This window comes from Bactrocera oleae, chromosome 6, assembly GCF_042242935.1.
Source record: "Bactrocera oleae isolate idBacOlea1 chromosome 6, idBacOlea1, whole genome shotgun sequence".
NCBI lineage: Eukaryota > Metazoa > Arthropoda > Insecta > Diptera > Tephritidae > Bactrocera > Bactrocera oleae.
The window spans coordinates 14,077,617-14,096,081 of NC_091540.1; the positions used below are offsets into that span (position 1 = coordinate 14,077,617).

General features: G+C 30.7%; 2 protein-coding genes across 4 annotated transcripts; both read right to left on the reverse strand.

Annotated features, from left to right (window-relative positions):
* Positions 1-1,585: 1,585 nt before the first annotated feature.
* LOC118680544 (aldo-keto reductase family 1 member B1) lies at positions 1,586-5,307 on the reverse strand. Of its 3 annotated transcripts, none has more exons than XR_004976123.2 (7): positions 5,171-5,307; positions 5,001-5,111; positions 3,066-3,208; positions 2,515-2,998; positions 2,238-2,446; positions 1,983-2,152; positions 1,586-1,756 (listed from the first exon to the last, which is right to left on the reverse strand). XR_004976123.2 is itself a non-coding variant. In XM_036360624.2 (7 exons), exons 2-6 carry the CDS (start codon positions 5,067-5,069, stop codon positions 2,110-2,112), a joined length of 948 nt encoding a protein of 315 aa, XP_036216517.1. In that variant the 5' UTR covers positions 5,070-5,111; positions 5,171-5,307; the 3' UTR covers positions 1,586-1,756; positions 2,063-2,109. The 3 variants fall into 3 exon arrangements, 2 of the variants coding, with proteins under 2 accessions (XP_036216517.1, XP_036216518.1); XM_036360624.2 differs by having other exon boundaries at positions 2,063-2,152; XM_036360625.2 differs by lacking the exon at positions 1,983-2,152.
* A 5,280-nt stretch (positions 5,308-10,587) lies between these two features.
* Bmcp (uncoupling protein Bmcp mitochondrial) lies at positions 10,588-17,763 on the reverse strand. Its single transcript, XM_036360622.2, has 6 exons — positions 17,427-17,763; positions 16,864-17,011; positions 13,799-14,218; positions 13,670-13,730; positions 11,943-12,041; positions 10,588-11,833 (listed from the first exon to the last, which is right to left on the reverse strand). The coding sequence occupies exons 1-6, from the start codon at positions 17,596-17,598 to the stop codon at positions 11,717-11,719; spliced, it is 1,017 nt and encodes a 338-aa protein (XP_036216515.1). The 5' UTR covers positions 17,599-17,763; the 3' UTR covers positions 10,588-11,716.
* Between the last annotated feature and the right edge of the window lie 702 nt (positions 17,764-18,465).

An 18,465-nucleotide genomic window follows, 5' to 3' on the forward strand; every position in this document is an offset into this window, starting at 1 on the left:
TATTGTTATTTTTTATTTAAGTTTCTATTTGTAAGGTTAAATAATCATCAAACCGCATAAATTGTTCATCATCTTAATCATCAATTTTACAAGAAAGTGGCCAGTATTTGTTGGCATGATTGTAAAGCTCTAAATTAGCCGTAATTTTATTCTCCGCAACTCATCTTTCGGAAATGAAGTTATAATATTATTATTGATCAATTTGCGACGTGCTAAATTATTTGGATTAGGGTACTTTAAAAAAAAAAAAAACAAATTCAACAACTGCAAAAATATATTTTATAGTGTTACTAAGTGTAAATATTATAGTTTCAGAGAAAGGAGAGTTTACTATATTAGACGCCGGTATTATAACAACCGAAGTTCCGCTACTAATTAAATATTGTACATTTATTTCATATTGCATTTTCTCTGAGTAATAGTCATACGATCGCAACTGAAGATGTTTTTTCCTTTCGCAATGCTCATCACTTTTACCATAAAAAGACAAATGTGAAATTTGATATGAAAGTATTCTAATGCATGAGGATCACGCTTGATTTAAATTACATGCAGCGGGAAAACTTAGGCGAATAGACAAATTACAATTGTGTAACCAGTTTTAAAAGGTATATTCTTCAGCAAAATCTACTCTTTTTGTACTTTGTCTGCCGATTGACGGTGAAGTGAAAAAATCACATAAAAGAAGTGGAACAGTCGTAAGTAACAGCTAGGTATTAGTTACATTTAACACATACTACATGTGCATTCAAGGATATACGTTTATATATACATACATATGTATAGATAGTAAAGGTAGTAAAGGAAATGTAAGTACGCAATATGTTATAATGAGGTTAACTTCACATGCATGTACATATGCACCCACTTGCATGTGTTTATAAATTAAATAGTTAAGATGCAAATTGTTAAGACTTAGAGTAACTGAATATGCATAAAATGCGATGAACGTACTTGATTCGTTTTCCTACATATGCCATTGTTGACCGCATCTCATCTGTAACTGGTTTTACACATTTAAACTCAGACTTTAAACCTTCTCCCAGCAGTTGACATAGTACAATCACACTCGCAGGAAGGCAAATACCGGGAATTAAACAAATTTGCACTTTTAATAAATGAAAATTAGCAAGGATACCAGGTGTATTACAATACTGTGCAAAAAAATTCAAGTTGAAAGAACTGGGATCGGTTGGTGCATAGATATGGTGGAGCTATTATTTAATATACGCTAAAATTTAAATTTCTAGCACCATTCGAAATCAGTGCTTTTAATTGAAACGAACAACAGTAATAATTTATTATTCTGAAACTAATACCAATAACATCATGTTCGTGTATTCACTATACTTTTCTAATACATATATATGAAAAATAATATAATTTATACTTATTGTTAGATTTTTTTGTATGTGAAACATATCGAATATAAAAAAAGGTAATCGGAAAGGAAAAGAAGCCATACAAATAAATCTAGGCAAGCTCAACACGTTTAACGTTTGTAGTACTTTCTGTACTAGTAACTTCCAGATGTATGTGTTTTGTGTTTAAAAAGTCTAATGTTGGAAATTAAGTACAAAGTTGGTAAATTCATGTGTTTATTTATTTAATATACCGTGACTTTAAATACATTTATATATACATATGTATTTATATATGTGTGAATGATAACAGTTACATAACCCAAATTTTAACTGGATTAAGTTTTACACACTAGAACTCATCAGAAAATGGATGGTACGGATGTGATCGATGGCTGAAAATAAAAATATGATTAAATAAGAATATCTTTGAATTAAAATATTAGTCACAATGTTATCTAAAAGTTGTTAAACCAAGCAGATGGGGAAATTAGTGCAACAGAAACGGAATATACTATTTTAAAATCTTGGGTAAATGCAGAAATATTAAGCAGTTACATATAAATGGCGAGTCAAGCATTAATACCAAATAATTCAAGTTTATCTATGCATTGAACTTACTGCTAAGATATTGAATATTTTTAAGAGTCAAAACGAATTTTAAGTGAAATAACACATCATAGTAATGAAGACAGACGTACATTTTGTACAAATTACTAAATTTTCACTTGTTTTAAATTTTACGAAATTAAAATTCATCATTAAACGGGTAGAGTTCATGGTCAGCATCGCTGTTTGTAAAATTGATATAGGAAATAAACCGTTATTCAATAATTATAATGCCAAATATGGTTATATTTTACATTAACCACTTACTTATCCAGAGGTACGAAACGCCCGTTACAATTAAAGCTATTAATTGTAGCAATATCATCTGCGGTCAATTCAAAATTGAATACATCGAAGTTAGATGCAATACGATTTTTATTTACAGACTTTGGAATTACAATGTTTCCACGTTGCAGTTGATAGCGAATGAGAATTTGAGCCGGAGTTTTGCCATACTTATCAGCGATACCAACAATCTGAAATAGTTATATACATATATATATGAATATAAATTATACTTACAAAATTTGAAATAAACACTTACTTTAGTGTCCTCTAACAAAACGGGATCTTCTGGTTTCGCCCATGGCCTGTTGGGTGAGCCTAAAGGACTGTATGCAGTTATAGCAATGTTCTTTGATTTACAAAATTCAATAAGCTTTTCTTGTGTCAAATAAGGATGACATTCAATTTGGTTTGTAACGGGAGCAATAGTTGCAACCTCGAGCACACGTTCAACTTGACGTTTGTTGAAATTAGATATACCAATGGACTTAACAAGACCAGCTTCTACAAGTTTTTCCATTGCCTTCCATGTGTCTACATAATCGACATCCGAATATTGCACTTTGCCAAGATCATCATTTGGAAACAATGCTCCGCCCTCTTTATAGCCCATTGGCCAATGAATCAAGTACAAGTCGAGGTAATCCAAGCGTAAATTCTTTAAAGTAGTTTCTAAAGCTCCGCGTACTAATTCTGGACTATGGAAAGTATTCCATAATTTGCTGGTAATAAACAATTCCTCACTGTAATATAGAACAATTATTAAAAATTATACGCAAATTTTATAAAAATAAAAAAAAATACTCCCACCGTTTCACAACACCTTCAGTTATTTTAGCTTCAATGCCCGCTCCGACTTCATCTTCATTTTGATACACATGTGCACAATCGATGTGGCGATAACCAACGTCAATAGCATCTTTAACAGCTTGCTCAACTTCTCCTTTAGGACTCTATGTAAAATCCAGGCAAATATATAATAATTGACAAATAATTTGAAATATTTTAGATGATTTTTAACAATAATCTACAATATTTATGCGTACATGGATACATATTGTATTTACATACATATTGTATATGTATGTATATATAAAAGTGTAAAGTGCAAATTTGTTACGTGTATATATGTATGTTGCTTAGTATAATAACGAAACAATTTTCACAAGCTAACAAATTTTACTGCAAAAACTCACACAAAATAGATAATAAAGACTTACTGCTCTATAACACTTGTCAAAATGTATTTTTATGTAACGCATAAAAACTGATAATTGATATAATTTGCAAAGATTTCAATGACGATTATTTCGAAATGATTTGTATTTTTTTTAAATAAAGTAAGGCGAAAAGATTTCAAGAACATTCCTATTTTTTGGATTTCCTCAAACAAATGACATACATATACCTAGAGTTTCAGACACAAAAATTTAAGAAAACCTTGTTATGAAAATGTGCAAAAATTATTGACAAAAATAACAATTATTGACAATAATTGCATAGCAATGATTCGCAAGTATTACTGAATATATGTACGTTAGTTTTAAAAATTATAAACATATTAAATAAATTTATCCGTACATATATAGCTCTTATCAATCGACACCTCCCCGCGTGTTGTTAGTTTATCAACATTATTCGGCATTGCTATCTAGTTGCGGCATATACTTAAAACAGTCGACGCTCACAAGATAGAATCTTCAGTAATTAGAATTTCCAAAAATAAAAATCAGAGTTAGTCTAACATTAAACGTGTTGAAATTAGAATCGAAATATGAATTGTTTTCTGCTAAGCACGTAAGCAATCTTCTGGCTCGCCGATATTGTTGTTTCAGATTAAAAAAACAAAAAAACCTAAAGAAAAACTAACAAATATAACTACCTATGTACATATATGTTAAGTGAATATTAGTGGTGAAATTGGCAATTGAGTCGCATAAATTTTGGTTTTCTGGTTTTTAAGAAGAATTTCATTGTTAATTTGTGAAGTAAATTTAACCAATTTTTGTGCTTATACCTATACAACTAAAAAAACTTCGATATAAGAATTTTTCAGAAATTTTAATCACCTTAAAAACAAAGTGGTTCTAATTTGTGAGCGTCGACTGTATTGTTAAAGATTATGCGATACAAGTGTATGCACATAATAATATCCGTATTCTTCATAATATTATCTAAGTTGTGGACTAAACTAGTTCTTATTAGGTACATACATGAGCAATCATATTGGTTCTAAATAATACATGAGAGTGTAGTCAATAGTGATAATAAATTCAACATTTAAATATAATTAAAAAATGACCATGACTATTAATTCTGCCTACTATCTACTCAGGCAATTTCTTATCAAATATTTTTATATACTACTAAATTTAAAAGAACGGTGCTAATTCAGTGGTGGTTAATAGCTTTAAAGAAATTCAATTACTATTAAAATAATAATCGAACATTACAATGTAAAAGATTGTTTAATGTGCATTAAAACATTTATAAAATTTATTAAAACTGCTATTGCGAACAGTACCAGCTTTTGTTTTTGCGCATTTTGCGCGGAATTACTATCAACTATTGCGATCATACAGAACCACATAAATTGCCTTATTAAATATTTGTCCATATAAAGCATCGTAAATCATACCATGATATAAAGTATGTATGTATGTATGTATATATTTATATGAACACTGTTGCACATATTCACAATAGCTATATTAAATGCACGTTATATATTATATGGTTACTTACGCCCCATGTACCTAGACCAAGGATGGGAATCTTTTCTCCGTTATTTAGAACCACATTAGGAACCGACATTATGATTTTTTTAATGAATTAGAAGCAAATTACAACGATATCCTGAAAGTTGATCAGCATTAAAAAACAAATTCTTTTCCTTTAGTTAAAATATTACTAACCTGAAACACAATGGAAAACTACCGGCACACTAGAAATAGAAATATACTTAGCTATCGGTGTGGATAATTCACTGAATGCCAACAAACAGCTGTCCAAGCTTTTATACCTTCGCCAAAAGCTTTCCCTTATTATTACATTTATTAAACCAATACTTTTTCGAACGACTTAAGCAGGTCATACACCATACAATTGATTCAAATCGTTGTTTCGCCGATGGGTAAAGTCCTATTCGCGAAAAACATAGGCATGTATATTTACATATGGGTCTATATAGTTATCCATCAGCTCTTTATGGAGGCAAAAGAGCATCCAACTCTGAAATCAATTTCTCAATAGAAAATAAACCCCTAATTAATATGTTTAAGGTTGTATGCCAAATTGAATTGTAAGTGAAAATTCCGACGATGAAAGTGAAATTTCGACATTTTTCGTGGTGAATCCGAATGTCAGAATTTAACCAGTATGCGAGCTAGGTACATTTTTGACAACTTATAAATATATAAACGAATTTATAAGAACCGCTGCATGACATATATAACAAATATGTTATTAATTTGTAATTATTCATTTGTTAATGTCATTAGTTATTACACTCAATATAGAAGTGCCTATATTGCCTATAGCCTAGCACGTTGCCTAAAATTTTCAATTAATTTCAAATCTTTAAATTAATGCATTTTTATAATCTCATTAATATTGAAATTAGCAAAGCAAAGTTGCTGCTTTTAATTTTATTCATTTTGCGAATGTATTTAATAATTAAATTACCAACACGAAAATTCAAACAACGCAATTGCGTTTGTTCGAATTTCAAATGTCAAAAACTTCCCTCCGATTGGTACAGGAAAATATAAAATTTGTTTACACCATAAGACATTTTTTCACTCCACCTCAACATATGTATGTACATAGATAAAAATGTTACCTTTACTGCCGTCCCTAAAGCATAGCGTCGAGCTGCGCGTTTTTTACTGCTCAACGTTAACGCCGACGCGGCATCCCTAAATAAAGCGGCAACCTTACGTCAAATTCTCACTTCAATGGTAAAATTAGTACAAAACAAATCAAATGTAAAACGAATTAATTTATTAATAATACTTACATTCATTTCTACAAGCAAAATTTCAAAATTTTTTGACAGTAATTTACCGCTGTCGTTTTTATTTAGGGACGGCATTCAGGTACACAGCCTGAAAGAGCTTTTGATTTTCCATTTCACCATATGGTGAAAATATTGTATATCACATTTGTAAACATTAAGCAGAGAACGTAGATTGTAGTGAAGGTCCAACGAGAGAACGTAAAAGAACATCATTTGATAAGACCAGAGAACGTAAATTCTTCTAAGTTCTCTGATATGACATGCAACGATTAAGGGGTGCTCACAAGTGTCGAATTTTTTAATACTTTTGAAATGCGCCATTAGACAAAGCTTGCCCATACGTATTATTTAGCCACACCTGGTGTTTTCACTCTCTTTATTCTTTTAGCAGCATAGTTTTATGGTCGTTGTACAATTTCGGCCATTTTCACAGTATGTGATAGGAATGGCTGTGTAATCTCACATACCAAATTTGGTTGAAATTGATCGGATAGTTCCTGAGATATAGGATCTAACCTAAAGGTTGGTGTTGTCACGCCAATTTTTAAATTTTTTATACCTACTCCCATAAAAGTCTTCAACATAGTAGTAGTGTTCAACATAACCGTTATAAGAGGAGTGGCCGTGGTTATTATCTGATTATATGCATTTTCACAGCGTACGGAAAAGTGCTAAAAAGCTCGTATACAGCTAGTTTCGCCAAGATATCTCGATTTATACTCAAGTCATCGCTTGTACAGAAAAAAGTTAGAAACATACAAACAGACAGGTGAAGCTAATAAAAGCTCACTGAATGTGTTGCTAAGCGCAATTCTCGAGGACAACTTAACCGATTTTGCTAATTCTTTTTTTTAGAAAATTGCTTGAAGTACGAGGATTATACTTACGCAGAGAAAAAAATGTCTGAAAAAGCCTAAGAACAACACCTTTCTTTACTCACATACAAACAATTCGTAATCTTATATATTAAATATTACATATAAGTATGTAGACATATATGGTAACATATATGTTAAACGATAGTCGTGTTAGTTACAATATAGTCCGGTCAATTTAGACATTTGAAGTTACATAAATTCACAGCAAGCTGAAAATTGGTGAGTTCGCTTAAAATATAATTATAAATAAAATTTCAAAGTTCCACATCTTTCCCCTGTATGGAAAAAATTCGATTCAAGGTTAAAAGTCAAATATAGTTTTTATACGATTTTCAGCAAAACGGTAAGTTTTATCATAAAAATATCTATATACATCTTTATAACTCAAGAACGGTTTAACCGAATTGACTAAAAATTGGTGGGGAGATAGATTAGAACCAGGGAACTTACTTACATAGGAAAATTTGTATAACAATATAATCCATACAAAAATTATATTTCAAACCATAAGCCTGGGTTCAAAATTAATGTAAGAATCATTTGAAAATGTTATTACTTAAAAATAATAATAATAATAATAACAATATATTAATAATAACGAACCGGTAAGACATTTTTAATATCACAACAGTAAATCGCTTGGATAGTTGCATCGCCAAGGCATAGCGGCTACTTTGCTAGATTATGTGCGAACGACGCAAAGGCATTTATAACAACCCAAACGCAACATCAAATATGAAAAAGTGCGGAATAGCTTCAGTGTTGATAAAAAGTTCAATTATAATTTGAGGTGAGTGCATCATGGCTCACAAATATTCGCAAAGCATAGCACAGAACAATGCAAGATTTACACGGCAACGATGAAGTTTTCGGTGGTGCTGTCTTACCACTGTCTGGGATTGCCGACAGCCCGATCATTCTTCACTTATCTTAAGGCAATGAGATTAACGAATGTTTAAGTAATCATTAAAACACAAATATTTGCAAACAATTCCGAACTGATTCATCCTCAGAAATAATAAAATATTTAGATATTGGCAATGGTAGAATAGAACTGCAACCAAATATGCAGTAAAAATTAATTGTTTGGATCATAACTAGCTCTGTAATCGGGCTACATTAGCGGCCAAAAATGTATAACTTAATGAAGTTAGTTTCCAGTTACAACAGTTGTTGCTAGGCTATCGAATGTACATATTTTAAATTATTCGCCACTGTTGCTGATAAAAATGAAAGCATAATTATCTATTGTAGACATACTCGACATGATATCACATAATCTTCGTTTAAAAATTGTGCAAATATTATCATTCAGAGTAATTTCAATTCACCTCAATTATGTAATGGTACACGTTTGATAATCAAAAATATTACAGAAAATATTAGTGTAGCAACCGTTTGACTGGAAAATTTTATAGTGAAATAGTCCTCGAAAACGTGGCATCCAATGATACTGTTAAAATGTACGATACGAAAAGAGCTGAATTAAATTGAATTTGAAAATGTTTATAATACATATGTATATATGTATGTATATTATAGTTGAAAATTAAGAATAATTTAACCTTTTTCATTATCTTAAATGTTATCAACTAACAACATTGAAAACTAATCATTTGTAACAAACTTGTATATAAAATTAATAAAATAAAATAATCAACATTATATATTTTATGTTTATGTGTGCTTAATAACAAATCGAGTAATTTATCATTTTCAAATTTGGAAGTGATCCACGGGGTTATGCTTACACCGGAAAATATGTACGTATTCGTTTTTATTCATAAATACAATTTTAATGTATTGAATAGTTTATAATTAATGTATAACACAGCAACGCGTGGACGGGGTCTTCTAGTAATTTATGGTTATTCTAAATATATATTTGATATTAAAGCACATAAGTATATACATTTGCACGTACAAATTGGACTATTTAATGACGAATTTCATTAAATCTTTTGAAATATTAAATAAAATGAGGTTTGTATCATTACCTAAATATGTAGCTAATATGAGTTTGATGATTTATATATTTAAATATAAATATGTATATATGTTTATTTATTTGTTTTGCGCATTAAAAGTTTTGATAACATACTTAAAAGACTATTAAAGGCACAAACAGTCACAGACGCAAAACTGTGTCCCGAATCAGCTGATGCGACCTATCTTATGAGAGCGTAATGTAAATGATCAGTCACCAACGCTTCTACCGTTCGCTTCAACAAACCGTACGGTAGGATATTTGCGAAAATTGGATTTTTCCCGTAGAAACGAGTGAGCTGAGAATGAGAGAGCAATCTCTTGCAACGCAGGGCTGCCAATCTCGATATTTTGTAGTAATAAAAAAATAAACTTGAATATATTTGAAATATTCTTAAAATAACATAAAATCACAGTCGAATAAACTTATTTATAAATAGGTAAACTTTTTAATAGTTGGATTTTAGTTTTGAACTTTTACATTATGAAAAATTATATCCAAAAAACTAAATGTGTGAGTAATCGTGAACATAGAACAATGGCAACATTGGTGAAATGACAACAAAAGAGAACAACTGATTTTTGCGTTGCAACTACGGGCATAACTTTTGACCAATTTGGTTTGATATGGGCGGTAAGTACGAAAGGGGGAATGTTGGTGACTGTTTGGGCACTAAGCGGTCGCATATATGCACATACATATGTATATGTACATATAACTATGTCTGCATGTAAACAAATACAATATAAAAAAAACCATACGCATAATGTTTGTTAATTTGTCTACACACAACATACATATGTATGTAAATATTTTCACTCATTGCGTTATGCGAAATCTCCGTTGTCACGGACAATCAATGGCTGATTGGCGTTTTTGCGAAGTACTCGTTCGTCTGAGAAGCCTATGGCATTAGTAATCTCATGTTAAGTCAAACTTGAAACTTCCTTTACAATATTATCAACTACAATATGAATCAACTTAGCTTGCTGAAAGTGCGCTTGCCTTCATAAATGAAAATGTTGTTGTTATGTATTTTACTATACATTTTGCTCCGGGTGAAGTTTGACTATTTAAAGGCAAATTTCTTTTTTTCTTTTGAATTTTATAACTTAATGAAAAAACGTCATCAGCCAATTGGCAAAGCTTATAGTTTTGTACGAAATTAGTGTTTTCCAAAAATCTCTTTATTCTCTGCTATAAATCTACATTCTTTGATAACCCCTTAAAAATTTAAAATTTTCTGATTTTAATTTTGAACCCAATTTTTTAACGTTAAAAATTTAGATTTGCAAATTTATGGCATGTGTTGATAACATAAAAATAAGCTCAAAATTATTTGGTTTGTCATTTTCGGACTAAATATATATGTGGGCACTCCTTTTTATTAGACCCACCCGAGTACAAAAGCTTATATGCTCAATATGACATAAATAATTCTACTTTCGCTTGGTTTAACAATTTCCTAGTTTCGCTGTTGCTTTTTAAACAACTACTCGTTTATTTTTTAGCTATTTCACAATAGTAAAATCACGTAACAACATTTTTGAGTGCTTAAAAAGTAACAATAAAATTAAAGATATATTCAAATAGCTTGTGGCTACAATGAGTATATATAACAAACATCGATTTTTGCTAACAAAAATAGTTAATATATTTATGTAAAAATATAGGCGTAAACATTTTTGATATCTGTATGTATATAAAGCTTTAAAATAAATGTGAAATGCTAATAAAAGCGTACTTTATCAATATATAGTCGCGCTGTAGTATTAATATAAAAAAATGCAGAAATATAAAATATGAAAATAAAATATTTTTTTCATAATTTATAATTAGAATTAGAAAATACAGAGATAGAGCATATATGGTTGTTTTTGTAGTAGTAGCAGTAAAATGCAAGCAATGAATTAATACATTTTGAATATAAATAATCGATTTTCGTAAAAAATATTTAGTACATATATTTTAACTTAACACACACACACATCTACATATGTCCCGACATATGTCTGTACGTGTATATTTATGCAAAATATTAGTGGTACGACTTTTCGTAATACATTTGTGCTACTTATTTGTAATTAAAAGAAACAATGCTACTACAATACGCTAAAAAGTAAACAGTTTAATATAACCAATAACTTATTACTAGTTTAACAAATACTTGTAGTTAACAATATTTTGCGCAATTTTGCAAGTGTTTTTTTATCAAATTTACCAACTTCTTGCACAGCAATAAATTCAGCATGCTAACATGATGTTAGCAAGCGCTGGTTAGTAGATATTATAGCAGTGGCTATAACAATGTACAAATTACGATTATGTGTTGTTGTTGTTTTACGCTTAAAAAGGTTACTTTGTTATTACTAAAGAACTGCATTAACATTTCGCTAATATTTCTAAATTTACACTTCGTTATAAATATATTATATATATCATATACTATAAGCTTACAGGCTACAATTTACTTTTTGGCTTGAAAGGCGTTACACTACTTATGCATAATAAAATATTTTATTTTGAAAAGTCCTTGTAAATGCGGCTTGTACTGTACAAAGATGTTGATGAAATGTTTTTAGAGTTTCTTTAATTGTTCGTAGGTTATGAAAAATATGATATTCCAAGGGCCCATGCGCACCCAGGTGGGTATAAAGCCTTTGTAGAGCGCTAATATGCCTTCGTTGCGGACAGTCTAAAAAATATAAATTTTTGGTAATATTATTGTATAATAATTAAATAATATATACATTTATGCACAAATATGTTTAAATAGTCAAAACTGTGAATTTTTTCGTACACACCTGCACCGCGCAGTCGAAACTGCCTTTGTAAAGCTTTTGCGTATTCGCCACCGCCACGCCATTAACAACCGTTAAATGCTTCTGATTCATGAGACGCGTCTGCAAAGCAATTTACAGTTAATTAATTCCAGAATTTATAAAATAAAATAAGAATAAGTAAGGAAGGCGCAAGTTCTGGTGTAACCGAACATTTTATACGCTTGTAACTTACAAGTATTGAAGCCGGCTTAATACCTTCTGGTATTGCAATATGTAAATGTGTAGCGAAAGGGTTCAGTTTCATTGTTCGACGAGATGATATTAACTTATTTTGAAGGTCATATACTCACTTAATTTTAATACTATATTTTATTTCGCGTCAGCAAAATTATGCTAAAACCAAACTCAAATGAGATATATCTGAAATAAGCTCAACCGAAGAGGCTTAATTTAATATATTGAGCTGATGTGAAAAACGTCAATCAAAGGTTTGGAATTCATTATATTAGGAATATGAGGTTTAGATTAAGACCAGGAATTTCATTAATATTGAGCGCCAAACCATATAATTTTGAAGCAAGCTTGTCTACTTAATTTCACTAAAATATCACACATTTTGAACAACCTAAAGGATTTAAAGTCAGATGGAAAGTCGGAAAACATTATATAGGATATATTGGGAGCAGAGAAATAGAGAAAAGGCTGATTGCATTAATTTTTGACATTGTTCAGGTATAAATGACAACTTATTTTCAAGCAATCTTATAAATATATAAATGTAAACATATATATGTATGTAGTAAAGTCAGTCGGACGTTTTAAAATCCTGAATATCTGTTATATGGGGACTAAGGTAAGATTTCGCATGATTTTATCCATTTTAGGCAGAAAGATACACAGTTATTTGAAAAACAGGCGCTCTCAATTTCATTAAAATAACTCCCACATTGGCCGGTATATGTGGCATAAAGTCAAAAATCTTATTAGGTTTATGGGAGCTAAAGGAAGCACTAACCCGATTCAACCTATTTTTGACAAGAGGATATATTATTATAAAAGAAATATTTTCGCCAAATTTCAATAATATATCTCACAAAATGACTGATATTTTCGGCAAAAAGTTAGCTATACGCCCCGGGGTCCACATGGTGTGTAAGGGCTTGAACAGTTATGGTCCGAATTTCACAATTTTTAGCTCCTTGTGATTGCATACCATATATTAATAGGTGCTTGATTTGTGTATTGGAAAGTGAAAGAATCATATGAAATTTAAATTTGTGCTATAAGGGAAGTCGGCAGTCCGATTTCACACATTTTTGCACTATAACATAGGACTATCAGGATAATGTTATGCACCGAATTTGGCCGAGTAGGTCCGGAGATATATGATTTCCCCTAAACATGGGCGGTTCCAGGCCTATCGTCCGATTTCGACCCTGGCTCCTAAAAGGCCCTCTTGCACCATCACGAGTGTAAAGTGAAAGATTTTTCCATACAAAGGCTTTATATTTTTCCGTTAGTGTGTATCCGACATATAAGCAGCTTCTTGGGGAGAAGGAATGTGTACAGTTTGTGTATATACAGACAGACGGATATAACTAAATCGACACAACTCGACACGCTGTTCATTTATATACCTATGTATACACTTTATAGGATCTCCGGCGTTTTCTTCTGTGTGTTATAAACTTCTTTGCAAACTTAATATATTCTGTTTAGTGTATAAAAATCTATATAAACAATTATACCCGTATCACATCGATTGGCGTGGAGGCGATTGCGCTACCCAAACTGGCTATAAAGCTGGAGCTGCAATTGTAAAGTAATATAACAGTTATTAACATATGTATGTTTTCTAAAGCCCACAACACACTCACATAAAATGATTCGCAACATGATCGCCAAATGCAGTCATCAATTGCATTTTACAAAAATCATATACAGGCAACTCCACCGAAGCAATAACGACGGCACGCTGCGCTGTTGGTCCAACGCCACGCCACAGCCCGCGTACACCTTCATAGCGATAGATTTCCAGGAATGAACCGAATAAACCATGTTGATGCGCCGCTTTGCCATGCACTTGCATGCGCACTTTCAACACATCCGTTGGATTGGCTATGGCCGAGGAGACGGCACCTGCCGTGGCAGCACACAAAATATTCGCCCAGACACGTTCAGCGCCGGTTTCATGATCCACAAGTAAACCGTAATTGTGCGCGTATTTTTTGAGCGTGTAATAGGTGCCAAATTTGATAGTGCCATAGGTAGCTTGACGCAGCACGGCTGGCCAGATGCTGAGGGGGAGAGTTTTAGAAGAATTTTAAGAATAACATTAAAAGAGTAAAATTTTAATGATTTAAATATTTGTATTGAAAGAAGTATTTACATAGAAATACATGCGAAATAATGTTACCGTTATAACTGTAAATAAAAGTTTTCAAAATATCTTAATAATATACCCAGAGTTGGAAATAATGCATTAAAAATAAGATTATATGCATTAAGATTTGAGTTATTATTTTTTCTATATATAATTTTCTAATATAATATGTAATAAAAAGTATTTAAACCCAAAAATCCGTATAAAAAAAGTATTAATTCAAATTAATTGATTAAAATATATTTTTTTTACTACAATTTTTAAATAAAAAGATCAAGAAGAAGATGTTTGAGATTAAAAATTAAATTTTAAACTTTTAATATTAAATCTTTTCTTTTTTATCCCTTTTCATTTGAAAAATAATTAAAATTGAATTTGAAATTTTTTTTTTTTATTTGTTACTCCCAATTCTTAAATAAAAATATGTTTTCTCAATTTTTAATTCAAAATAATTGGGATTAAAAATTAATGTTTCAAGTTGGATTACTAAATTAAGAAATAATATTTTTAATTTTTAAATTAAAAAAAAAACAAAATTAAACATTTTTAAACCCAAAAAAAAAGTGAAAATTAAAATTGAAATTTTATGTTTTAATCCAAAAAATTTTTATTGAAAAATTCGCAACCTTGGCATAACCTACAAATTTTGTGTTTACCTATTATATTCACTGCTTTATTTTCAACAAAAATTATATTGATTATCTAGCAATTTAATCACGTGGTAGTTTATAAATTTCAATTTATTATGACTAGCTATAATTTACAGTGCGAACAAGCCCCTTAATAAGCAACGATTAGCAAATAGCGAACGCTTGATTGTTGATAAAGGTGAACTCAAGCAATAAACAATAGTGCAATAAATATTGTGAAACAAAAAATGTGTAAATAAATAAATTTGTGACACTAAAGAGCATAAGCGGAAATAGCTGTAAGGGAACGGAAAAACGATGAGATAAGCAGCTTAATTAAAGCATAACACAGCGCTGTTTCATAATATTCTTTATCTACGGGTTAATATTAAAGAACCATGTAGGGTATTATACTGTATGACGCATGAAAGCTGAAAAAACAGATTACTGTGAACAAACATATGCACAAATTGGCTATGAAAAGCATGCAGCTAATTACATATCTGCATTTGTTATCGTTGTGTTAACTAATATTTCATGTATAAGTACACAACTTTGCAGCAACACGTGATGGTCATGATTTTGTTGCCTTTAACAGCTACTACTGCCATACAATCATCAATTACTATAGCTTATCGGCTTAAGTATTGTATATTCGTCATTTAATTTATTTAAATACGTTTCAAATGTGAAATATATAATCGTTGCTGGTTTTTGCTGGTAGAAAGCTGTGTGTTCTATTAATGGAAATCTGGAAGATATTGTCTACTGACAAACCAAAGAATTCTGCGCATCTAGTTTATAAAACACAAACAATATTTAATAAAAATAAAATATAATTATGGCGTACACAAGTTTTGCAAAAATAGATTAGGGAGTAGATTTTAAATTTTTGTTTTCCGAAATCAACTTTTCTCTCAGCTTTCAACTCACGTTTTCAAAGTCGGTGTCCCTCATAACTTCAAAAAAACAGCACCGATCGTTTTGAAATTTTGAGCACTATTTTTATACATAATTTACGAGGTAACGCTGAAGTTTTTTCAAATTCCTTTATATTTTCATTTTACAATAACAAATAAACCGATTTTTTTTAATCTCGTTTTTTTCTCCAGTGTTCCCAAGAAGTGATAAAATTGAAATTTCGAAAAACCTCTTCCGCAGTGATAAATAACTAACGTTATAATTTTGATTTCACGATTTTAGATAATCCAGGCCCATTTTATGACTGGCACCGTAATTCAACTTTTTTATTCTTTAAATGTTATACTATAATTGGCATTTGTTTTGATAAATAAAATTTAACTGTTTTATTAAAAAAAAATATGTAAAAATGGGCCTTATTTCACACGAAAAACTTTACTTCCTCCTTAAAAGGCATATATGTTAAATTTAATTATTTATAATTTTTCAAGCATTATTCTGTTTGCTATTTAGATTTGAAATTCTTAATTTAAGTTTAAACTTTTTTGTAAATTTAATTTTTATAAGCGTAACGTTTACTTTTGCACAATTTATTATAAACAGAAACAGCTAATGGATAAACAGACATTAAAGACTCATACTTTCAGAGTTGCATCAAAATCAAAAACTCATAGTTGTTTTCAACAATATTACAATTATAGAATTGCAACAAACAGTGCGACTTGTGAATCCCCTAAGCTTATAGCAATATAAAGTAAAACAGATTTTCTCATGACACAGTTGCTATATGTAATTTAAAAATCTGTTTTCTGATTTCGATAAATTCTAAAAAGTAACACACATTTTTAAATAAACGTTTTCAACGTTCGTACCTTACAAAAGCGTAATTATTTAATAAAACTTGATTTTAATATAAGCAGTTTATTGCACTTGAAAGTATAACACAACCACAGCTAAACACGTACAAATATGCACTTAAATACATTTGTGGCTTCATGATAGCACTTACCCCGAGTAGAGAGCACGTAGGCCCTCCTCTTGTGATATTTTTATGAAGGCATCGGTCATGCCACGATATCTAAGCTGCGAGAATGTTTGATCAATTTTTTGACCTTGAATTTGGAGGCGCGTTTTCGTGGTGTCAATCGGAAAAGTACCTGTGGATCGTAATGACACAAATATTTTTGTATATTAAACAAATAAAACAGCTTTAAAATATAATATTATTTACATAGCATATACACATGCACAAGCGGGACGTATACGCTGTGCATGTAAGCAATAAGCACGAGATAAGAGTGTCGTTGCGCTGTGCTAGCAACGTCATTAGCTGCATAACACAAATTACGCGAAACCAACTACCTACACAATTGCTCTGCCTTGTAGGTATATACAGCACTTGTTTACCCGTTCGGAACGGCTTATAGGCACAAATTATACACTTGCGTCATGCCAACAGGCGCTGATGCCTGCAGCACAATCAAAGTATTTTTGGTAACTTGTTTACCATTGATACTCCAATCTAAATTTTCATTGCGGTACACCTCTCACAACTAGCGAGGAAGCACTTACCAAATTCCGCTGTTATTGACGCTAGTCCACCGTAAACGAATGGCCTCCAATCATTTACATTATTCATGGGCACTTGCTGCTTCCGCCGTGTTTGTGTTTGTTGCTGTTGCTGCTGCAGATGATGTGGTTGCGGCTTTTGAAAATCCGTCGTCGCTGTGCCTACTCCTTGCATCACAATTCCCGTAACGTTTCGCTTACTAAATTTATTAATATCTTTTACGTATAATATATATAGTGTTTATCGGTGATTTGTTTCCATTTATAAATACCCACTGAGCTACTTAATAAACTTTTTACGTCTATTAGGTTAGAATATATTTGCAAATATTCAAGGTAGAAGATTGCGAACAGCTGTTCTGTTATGTGGTGTGTTCAGTGATTGCTATGGCACATAGTTGCATATTTGTTGGATGTATTGTAAATGTGAACGGTTAATAAAACTGTTAAAATATATGCAAATAAAATTTTATTATATACAAAAAAATATTATAAATGTATGAAAGTTTGCGTCACATCTTCCGATTACTTTCCGTTTTGAATTTTTCCTAGCTGTTGAATTGACAGCTTCCGTTAGTTATTCTTTGAACCGCGCTTTTGTTTTCTGCAACTCAGTATAAACAGTTAAGAATATTACTAAAATTTGGAAATTATAAGATATAATAGCTATGAGCATCAAAAGGTAAAGCACACTGATCCTCATAATCCTTTTGTTGCACAGAACGGAACACATACGCAAAGGATAGATCCACATTGGCGCGTTGTTAAAAGATTTTCCATAAAAGACTATTACAATAATTCATAGAACTTTACTGATACTAAAATTATAGAATGCTCATACATAAAACAATACCAAAAAAATACTAAAACTTTTAAAAGTCTAGCCTTTGTTCTTAATCTGGAGAACCTCCTGCAGCACATGCTCATTTTAACCCCGAAATTTAAAGTAAATTCTAAAATTTACGCAAATTAATAATAATATTTTAAAATAGGTAATTAGTTATTAATTCGGTAAAATTTTAAATATTCGATAGAAAACTTT

Coding starts and splice junctions, on each gene's coding strand:
- LOC118680544 (XM_036360625.2), bottom strand. CDS start 5,069: ATGTCGGTTCCTAATGTGGTTCTAAATAACGGAGAAAAGATTCCCATC. Junction 2,999..3,065: donor ACTGAAGGTGTTGTGAAACG/GTGGGAGTATTT, acceptor TCTATATTACAG/TGAGGAATTGTTTATTACCA. Junction 2,447..2,514: donor TTTTGTTAGAGGACACTAAA/GTAAGTGTTTAT, acceptor TAACTATTTCAG/ATTGTTGGTATCGCTGATAA.
- Bmcp (XM_036360622.2), bottom strand. CDS start 17,598: ATGCAAGGAGTAGGCACAGCGACGACGGATTTTCAAAAGCCGCAACCA. Junction 14,219..16,863: donor CTACGTGCTCTCTACTCGGG/GTAAGTGCTATC, acceptor TCTCCCCCTCAG/CATCTGGCCAGCCGTGCTGC. Junction 11,834..11,942: donor GTTTCGACTGCGCGGTGCAG/GTGTGTACGAAA, acceptor TATATTTTTTAG/ACTGTCCGCAACGAAGGCAT.